This window comes from Micrasema longulum, unplaced genomic scaffold (genome assembly GCF_059751315.1).
Source record: "Micrasema longulum isolate JH-2025_06_02 unplaced genomic scaffold, ASM5975131v1 h1tg000215l, whole genome shotgun sequence".
Taxonomy (NCBI): Eukaryota; Metazoa; Arthropoda; class Insecta; order Trichoptera; family Brachycentridae; genus Micrasema; species Micrasema longulum.
In genome coordinates this window covers 1421528-1430566 of record NW_028277420.1, presented here as the reverse complement: position 1 = coordinate 1430566, position 9039 = coordinate 1421528, and the positions used below count along the sequence as shown (strand labels likewise).

The 9039-nt window shown below is 38.8% G+C and overlaps 1 protein-coding gene across 3 annotated transcripts; it reads right to left on the bottom strand.

The window, feature by feature from the left end:
* Positions 1-859: 859 nt before the first annotated feature.
* On the bottom strand, positions 860-8992 carry mRpS26 (mitochondrial ribosomal protein S26). 3 transcript variants are annotated; one of them, XM_088243553.1, is made up of 4 exons: positions 8769-8964; positions 2697-2839; positions 1969-2497; positions 860-1122 (listed from the first exon to the last, which is right to left on the bottom strand). In XM_088243553.1, exons 3-4 carry the CDS (start codon positions 2470-2472, stop codon positions 949-951), a joined length of 678 nt encoding a protein of 225 aa, XP_088099679.1. In that variant the 5' UTR covers positions 2473-2497; positions 2697-2839; positions 8769-8964; the 3' UTR covers positions 860-948. The 3 variants fall into 3 exon arrangements, with proteins under 3 accessions (XP_088099679.1, XP_088099678.1, XP_088099677.1); XM_088243552.1 differs by lacking the exon at positions 2697-2839 and having other exon boundaries at positions 8769-8992; XM_088243551.1 differs by lacking the exons at positions 2697-2839; positions 8769-8964 and having other exon boundaries at positions 1969-2614.
* Positions 8993-9039: the final 47 nt, after the last annotated feature.

The following is a 9039-nucleotide window of genomic DNA, read 5'->3' as shown; positions in this document are numbered from 1 at the left end:
ATTAAAACCGTATTTTGTTTCCGGGGTTTGATATTTACGTAGGTGCCTATTATGGTTCCGCTTTCAGTTCATTGAGAGTATCTGTCAAGTCATTTTCATAAAACATTACCAGATTTTCAAACTCATATAGTGACATCAGAAAGGTTGAAAGAATCAAATAGCAACTTAGAAATTCAACCAATAATGGTTGAACAAATTACAGCAGAGATGGAGAACATTTTAGAGAAGGGAATATGGTAGTCTAGGCATTTACAGGGCTTATGACCTGTCATTGGCTAGTTTAAGTGAAATTTAGTCTTTTGTCTACAAACATTTGAACAAACTCAAAATATTGTAATAATGATTTATATTTATTTTCAAAAACCTTTATTAAAAATGATTTATATAACGCGATTGAAATTGGTTCATTTTTAACTTGATTAGCGCATGCCCTACTATTATTATTATTTGAAGTATATACTGTTTTTTTGTTTACTTCAAAAAACAATGTTCTATTGAATTTACTTCAATGGAACATTGTTTTTTTCAGGAGAAGGCAGACTGTTGTCATTCGTCAACAGACCTTACGATCCACTTGAAGAGTTTTCGGCATTAGTACCTTTTATTGCATTTACTATATCTATAATGTTACCTCTCTTGACAAGTCCTTATGACTAATTGCTAAATGAACATCGTGAAAAACCTCTATTTACATAAATAACATCAACCCTGATGATGAGTGCTGTTATACGATCCGAAACGTCAGTAAAGAGTACAAACAATACATGGCACGATAACCCAGAAAAACTTATTGTGCATCTGAACAGCTGTGAAAATATAAGTATATAGTTTAATTATTTTCTAAAGAAATACACTTGTAGAACACGTCAAAAAGAACTTTATTCATTGTGTTAATATATTGCTACACGGTTATAAACTAAGGCGGTTTAGGGTGAACCGGACGAGGCATCAGGAGTTAGCTCTAAGTTGGTTCTGTTCCTCTGGCTCCGCTATCCCCCCTTGGCGTCCCGGGTAGATGATCCCCTCAGTATCTATAGCGAAGTTGTAGTCCACCGTGGTGTCCACGGCTGCCAGTATCGCTTCGGCCAGCGTCTCGGGGGTGATAAAAGTTTTGCTATCTTCCTGTAAGTAAAAGTAATGTTTACAATAACTGGTCTGTATAGAACACCTATGAACAAAATTATGTTTAAGTAAATACAGAAACTTATTCTAAGTGTCTTGGGTTATCTTTGATACTATAAGCAACATAAACAGATATTTATAATGAATTGTTCACTTTAAAATAAAAAACTAAAGTAAGTTAATGTGAAATATACAATTTTGGTGTATATTTATTGCAAGTATTTTTTTATACAAGTGTATTTTATTAATTTTGGGAAAGTGTATTTTATGAAAATATTATATTTATAGATACTGAAAACGAGGAAGATCAAGAATGACATAGCATAACAAATATTTAACGATCGACAGATAGTCTGATGTCAGAATAATTGGTGAGCATGCAAGAGCACAAATGCAGAAGCTAAGTCTGCATCATCGACCTTAACAGTGACACATAGACGCGCCCTGAGCCCTGAAAAATGATGACACATAAATGCTCAGTGATGTCTATCGCGTATTTAGTCATTCTTTGACTACAAGTCAGGTGTGACACGAGATTGACGTTAATAGAAAGCAAAATGCCCACTTGGGTCGTGAAGATGTGTAAAAACGGTAACAATTTAATGAACTTTTGTGAAACTGTTCCAGCAGTTGCTTGTACTAGATTTTTAGTTCGCGCTGCTCTAAACTGTGTCATTTAGAAACAGTAACTGTTACTGCTACTTCTTTTAATAACCGAAACGCACATCTCTAGTAACTATGGGTATGTTTTCGTGTCATAACAGGTTGATATCTGCATGCAAAAATTGTGTGAGAGTAGCAAGCTGAAAAACAGACATAAAAATAATAGGCGAACAATTTGTTTACCTTAAACTTTTGGATTTTTTCCTCCGCTTGTCGGAGTCTGTTTTCATAATTACTTTCTCTGCGAGATACGAGCCTCAGAATTTGTTCCTCTCTTTCGATACTCAACTTGGCTAGCCGCTCATCTCGTATTTTGGCGATTTCCGAATTCCATTTATCGTTTTCTTCCATGCACCGTTGGAAATCGACAGCCTCTTCCGCGATACTCTTTTCCGAATTAGTGTTAGCGAGAGAACTCCTCTGATTCAATACTTCATTAAAAAAAAACCGTCTAACCGCCCGTAACTGAGTTTTGTATCGGCTGTGTATCATAAACAACTCTTGTCTTTCCTCTTCGGGTATAACTGTTCTAGGGGGTATTCTGAAAAGCTTAGTTTTAGCTATCGGAAGCCATGGCGGTTTGCGCTTCCATCCTCTTGTCGTTTGGGTTAACGGATTTGCATTAGGTTTTAGGAAATTTGCCAGGTATTTTACATGCGAAAATTCTCCAAATGCACAATGGAGCATTGTTAGCTGATATTAGCTATAATTACTAAAACAAAGAATTGAATAAAGAAACTTATTTGAAACAACTGCACCGACTCAATTGAGAATAAATATCGAGGACATCGAGGTTATGAAATGAACAATGAAAAATGAAAAGATATCTGTAGTCTGTGACAATGAACTAATGAATCTAGTAATCTGTGGAATCTAGTGAATAATGAAGAAACGTCATAGACTAGACTCACAGTCCACTTCTTCTTCTTCTTCGGTTTTTCATGGCCTTTTCACATCTCAACTCGGGTGTTCTGGCCAGTGTCGAGTATTTTTGTTTTATTTTTATTTATAATGTTGTTTGTACATTGGCGGGCTTATTGCCAAATGGCAATTTCTTCCAACCAACCAATAAAATAAAAGTTTTATTTTTATAATTCAAGTTACTGAACATATTCAATAGAAAAAAAGATTGAAAAGATAAAAATATATTAAAATAGAAATAAACGTAATAAATTACCTTAAATCAAAAAATTACACATGTGTTAGTAATATAATATATACAAGTTAGTATGTAAGTATTACATATAATATATACATATAATATAACATATTTACAGCTTTACTCCATTTATAACTAGATATTTACATAGGATTTGAAATACACGTTTATTGGGTGGGGACAGGAGAGTTAGAATATAAATAGGGAATGGGATATTAATAACAGAGAGGTTGGATAGGAAATCAGGATAACAATCATTTATGGGGCATCCAAAAAAAATGATTTAAATCTTTCTCATCTAGCTGACATTCGCAAATGGCAGAGTCCTGAACATGGACTCTTAACAGGTGAGAATCATTGCAGCAGTGCCCAATACGCATTCTGCATATGGAGGATGTCTCAAACTTGTTCAGAATCACTTTGGAAAACCAAGGCTTTTCTGTTACATTTGGCTTCAGTTGGAAAAGATATCTACCCTTGGCTTGGGAGGAGGTTACCCAATATTCTTGCCATGTGCGAAGTTGCTTCTCCTTCGTCATAACAAGGAGATCACCTAGTGGTAGTAAATTACTGTAGGCAGAATCCCCGGAGTGGACCACCTCCTTTGCTAACGTATCCACTTTTTCGTTCCCGGGAATACCGCAATGGCTAGGGATCCGGGACATAACAATACTCTAATTGGATGCCTCTGATAAAGAAAGAAGAAATCGAGTTTCCACGCAAAGCTTGTCCTCGGGGTAAGAGGATGGAGAGGATTTGATTTTTTCCAAATCTTTCCGAATTTTTTTTTTTGAATCCGACAGTATTAGGAACTTGCTATATTGTGAGCTTAAGGCATACTTGACAGCTTCTCGGATTGCGATACATTCTGTGGTAAATACAAATACATTCTTGTGCAATTCGTAAAATCTTAGAAAGTTGTTGTCTTCACAATATATAGCCGCACTGAATCTGACCGAGATCCATCAGTGTAGATAATTTTCCAACCTATCCATCTTGACGACCAAATATGGTTGAATGTACACCGGGACTGTAGGTCGCTTTCGACTCCGAATGTGAGTTCAATACTTGGGGCATAAATAGAAGCTTTAAATGGAAAACGACAAAGGGGAAGAAGGTCTTGAGGATAAATGCTAGATTTTATTGAGCAAGTTCATCAATATAAATATTTAGGATGCTGGCTGAATGATAAATGGGATCACTCGCAAAAGATCAAAGTCAGAATAGAGGTGGCGCGAGACTGCTTTTTCAGGATGCGTGACCTTCTTTGCAGTAGAGACTTTAATTTAGACCTCCGAATGTGCATTACTCGATGTTACGTCTTCTCGGTACTTTTTTACGGCGTCGAAACGTGGACACTCACCCAAAACACTTCAAAAAAGATCAAAGCCTTTGAAATGTGGTGCTACAGGAGGATATTAAAAATCTCCTGGGTGGATAGAGTCCGAAACGATGATGTTCTCCGACGGATGGAAAAAGATAAAGAGGTACTGAAGACTATAAAGAAAAGAAAACTTGAGTACTTTGGGCATGTGATGAGAGGCGAAAAATATAAAATTTTACAAGTCATTCTACAGGGAAAGATTGAAGGGAGACGCAGTGCAGGTAGAAGGCGCATCTCTTGGCTTAAAAACTTGCGCGACTGGTTCCATTGCAGCACTCAGTCCTTGTTCAGAGCAGCTGCCAATAAAGTAAGAATCGCAATGATGATTTCCAACCACCATCGGGGAGAGGAACCATAAAAAGAAGAAAAAAAGAATCTAGATTCGAAAGGTTTGTAAAAATGAAAACTGTTGACTAGTAAAGGGGGCGGTTGAGGAGGATGTCAGTATTAGTCTTCTCATACCGAGTGGGGAATCACAAGCTTCTACTTGTAAAGCGTTAATTGGAGATTACATAATGGCTCCAACTACTAGTCTCAGACTTTGGGATTGGATCTGGTCAAGTCTTTGGAGATTCTTTTTTGAACATGGTTCTAAAAGGAACGAGGCATAATCGAGATGGCTCCGGATATACGCAGTATAAAAAAAGTATCTGTATAAAAGGGTGGCTCTTCCACCATACTCGCGAGACTGCTCTTAACGTATTCAATCCGGCTTGACACTTGTTTACTATATGATTTATGTATGAGTTCCATGTAAGATGAGTGTCCAGAATTACTCCCAAGAACTTAATCTGGGACGTAAAAGGTACTATCTTATCTCCGTGTTGAATTTTTATGGTTGGGATTTTTCGCTGTCTACAAAAGGTTATGGCATTACTTTTACCAGTCGATAGATCCAAGCCATGTTCCACTAACCAATTCCTGATGTTTTTCATGCCTAAATTTAGGGTATTTTCTAGATTAATTGGGTCCTTCCCATTTGCATACATGAAGAAGTCGTTCCTGTACTGAAGCAAATTTGTCTCTGAGGCAACAATTCCGCTGATGTCATGCGTATAGGTATTGAAGAGAATCGGGCTCAGAACAGAACCCTGAGGTAGTCCCTTGCTCAACTCTCTCTCCACCACAGCATGACCACGAACACTGATTTCTACCTTTCTGGAGATAATGAAATTCGCTATAAAGGAAGTGATTCCAATTCGTAGTATTTAAGCTTCTAGAATATGGATAATAACATTGTCATATGCACCACTTATGTCCAGACAGACACCTATAAGGAATTCTTTCTTAGTAAGAGCGGCTCTGATATCAGATGTCAGAACCGACACGCTTTCGATAGTGCTCTTTCTTTTCCTGAATCCAAATTGAGACTCGGGGAGAGTTTTCGAGCTCTCCACAAACCAGTCCAAGCGTTGTCTCACCATATGTTCCGCCACTTTCAACAATGTGGAGGAGAGGGCTATGGGGTGGTAGGAAAACCCAAAGTTTGGGTCTTTGTTGGGTTTGAGGATAGGGATAATGTATCGGGTTTTCCATGAAGGGGGGATGTTACCTGATTCAAAGATCACGTTGATCAATGATAGGATGTAGGAGAGGGTAGGATCACTGTTATGTTGGATAAAACTATACAGTATACCGTCAATCCCTGGAGCTGAGTCTTTGAGCCGCGTCAGAATATTCTTCAGTTTATCTAAACTGAAGCTATGATCTAACCAGCTTCTATTTGTAAACTGGTACCAATAGGGAGACTCACTCCAGTTATTTGCGGTCTGCGAGGCTAGCTTGTTGGCGAACTCCTCAACCCGCCCTAGGGACTCAGGAAGTCTCACTGGTGGAGTTAAAGAACCTCTTAATCAACGTATCATGCTCCAAACAGTTGATATAGGCACGTCTCGTGATAAAGAGCAACATAAGTGTTTCCATACTTGTCGTTTCTTGTCTCTGAAGAGGCGTTTTGTTTTAGTTTCAACCTGTTTAAAACTCAACAGGTTTTCAAGGCTCATGTTTAAGGAGTAAACTTAAACTTGCCTTTTCCTTTTCAAAACTACCTCCGCACATTCGCTATTCCACCATGGTGCAGGAGGGGGTTTACTTCTATTGCCTTTCTCCTTTACAGGGACATGTTTGTCTGCTACTTTGACGATGCGTGATGATAATGCTTCGTAGCACTTCACTACATTCTCTTTCATCAGGGTGGGCAGCTCGTTCATTTTGAGTTCAATGTCGTCAGAGAAGTATCTCCATTTAACTCTTTCTGTAATGTATCTCGGTCTCCGCCGTCCCCCAGAGGAAAGACCACTTCAGCAATATCTCTAGCTGGATATGAGGTTGAAAGCTATAGAATAATGATCACTACTAATAGTGTCTTCCTTAATTGACCATTGAACTGATGGTGCCATTGCAGCGCTGGAGATGGTGAGATCCACTGCACTGGGTCGCTGATTTGGAAGCTGAAGGCGCGTAGCGGAGCCATCATTAAGGACACACATATTCAAATTATCCAAGATATCAACAATATATCTTCCCAACCTGTCGCATGTCGGAGCACCCCATAGGGCGTGGTGAGCATTAAAGTCACCAGGGATAAGGAACGGAGGGGTAAATTTTTGGAAGAAAGATAAAAGTATCAATTTTGAGGGTTTGTTGGTTGAGGAGATATACATGGAAAGGATGGTCAAGTTATTAACTTTTGCAGCTGTCACTTGGAAGAGACAGCCATTAGTCTTGACATTGATAGGGATAAAGGGAAGGAAGTTTTTGATGGGGAGGGAAGAGCCACCCTTCCCATCCACGATCATCTCGCAGACAGCGGAATCTCCGGAATCTAACAGTAGATCCCGGGACCATCCATGTCTCCGAAATGGCTGCAATTGAGATAGATTATTCTTGCAATGTGTGCAAGAGGTCTTCTTTTTTTATTCAAAATGCTATAGCTGTTCTACTGCAGAATCCTTATCTGAGGAGCCATGGTGGTGTTTAAGTAGGGAGGTTATATGTAGGAGTTGATGGGCGACGTTGAACGGTATTTGTTGGTTATTTTGAAGGATCGATACTAAAATACTCAATATGGTAGATATAATTGTATTGTTCGATGTTGGGACTGTACTAGGAAAAGCACTCCCATTAGAGTCCGATGGAAGTTGTCCATTCGGGGAATACAGAAATGAAGGGTCATAATGAGGAACATTAGGTTTGGAAGGTAGTTTTTTTGACCTAGACTTCCTCTCTACTGTTTTTTTTGTAGGATATTGGCGGGGAGGGTTGAATAACAACATTGAAATTCTGTTTTGTCGTTTTAGAGCCGATTTTGCATAAGAAATCATCGCTTTTCCGAACATTTTGGAAGCTTCTATGTATGAAATGTTTCTGTCAGTCGTCGTGTGTTTTATGTATTGTTGCCTTTCAAGCTCAGGGCACAGCTTGCTGGTGGCAGAGTGGTTACCAGAACAATTGAAGCATTTTATATCTTCTGCCGCCACTGTGCAGGATTCCCCATTGTGTGAGGAGCCACACTTGTAATAGCGCACAAGGAATCTACAGACAATCTTTGTTTGTCCATACTTACAGCATTTAAAACACTGAATAGTCGGAAACACGTAGAGTTCTGCGGAGAGGGACACATTGAAGATGGAAATATAGGAAGGTAGACATTTTGAGTCTAAGGTCAGAACCATCGTGCGGGAGGGTTTCTATTCGACTACGTCACCATTACTCTATCTGTAATTCAGTCGTCGAGCCTTGATTACTTTTCCGAATCCATGAGGTACCTTGGCATTCTCCACAATGTCCTGTTTGGACCAGTGCGAAGGGATGCCTTTGGTAACACCTTGTTTAGTTATTAGGAAAGTCGGAATGAAAACGTTATAATTATCCTTTTAAGCTATTTCTGATTTTGCAAACGCACTGTCTTCGTTTGCCGTCTTAAACTCCACAGAAATACGGTTATGGCCGATGGACTTGATTCCGTTCCAGGCCGTCCGAATATTATTTCTATGAAGAAATCGACCGAAGTCAATATCGTACAAGTTGGTTTGGGTGACGCCGTCTACTTGTACTTTTGTTACATGTATGGTAAATGGAACACGATTCATTCCATTGTACATGCGGGATTGGACTTTGGTGGGTGTGGTAATGGGTAACTGGGTTTGCAGGAGCAGAGGGTCGGGGGCTAGGTGTTTTGTGTTGGAGGGGCGGTCTGACTCAGAACTCGATTTCCTCTCCGAATTTATGAGTTTGAGTTTTTTGATTTAGGCTTTATTGTAATAAATTCTGCGGGATCTGGAACAGTGTCCATTCTACCGCACGACGAGTCTGATTGAGATACATCCGGTGGATCCGGTGGTTTCTCTTTATCGATCATTTAAAAAGAAAAGTACAAAATAAGTTGTAAAAACCAAAAATAAATTTTGGCTACACGTGTATGGAAACTATAGTTGTTACCTGGTTATTAGGACTCGGGACAGAGAGCAAAAACAAACTACTGAAAACACTTAATAATAGATAAAATCATAAATACACCACTGTTTTTATAACCAAATTAGTGAATTCTTTTGACTTTTATCTTTTTTTATTATTTTTATTATCTAAGCAAACAAAAATGACCACCACCGATGTTAGTCATAGATAACAAAGACTCACAGTCACAGATTAAGATTACTAACTAGACTCTAGTACGACAAAGTTATCTGTAGTCTGTGGTACGACAGTCAAT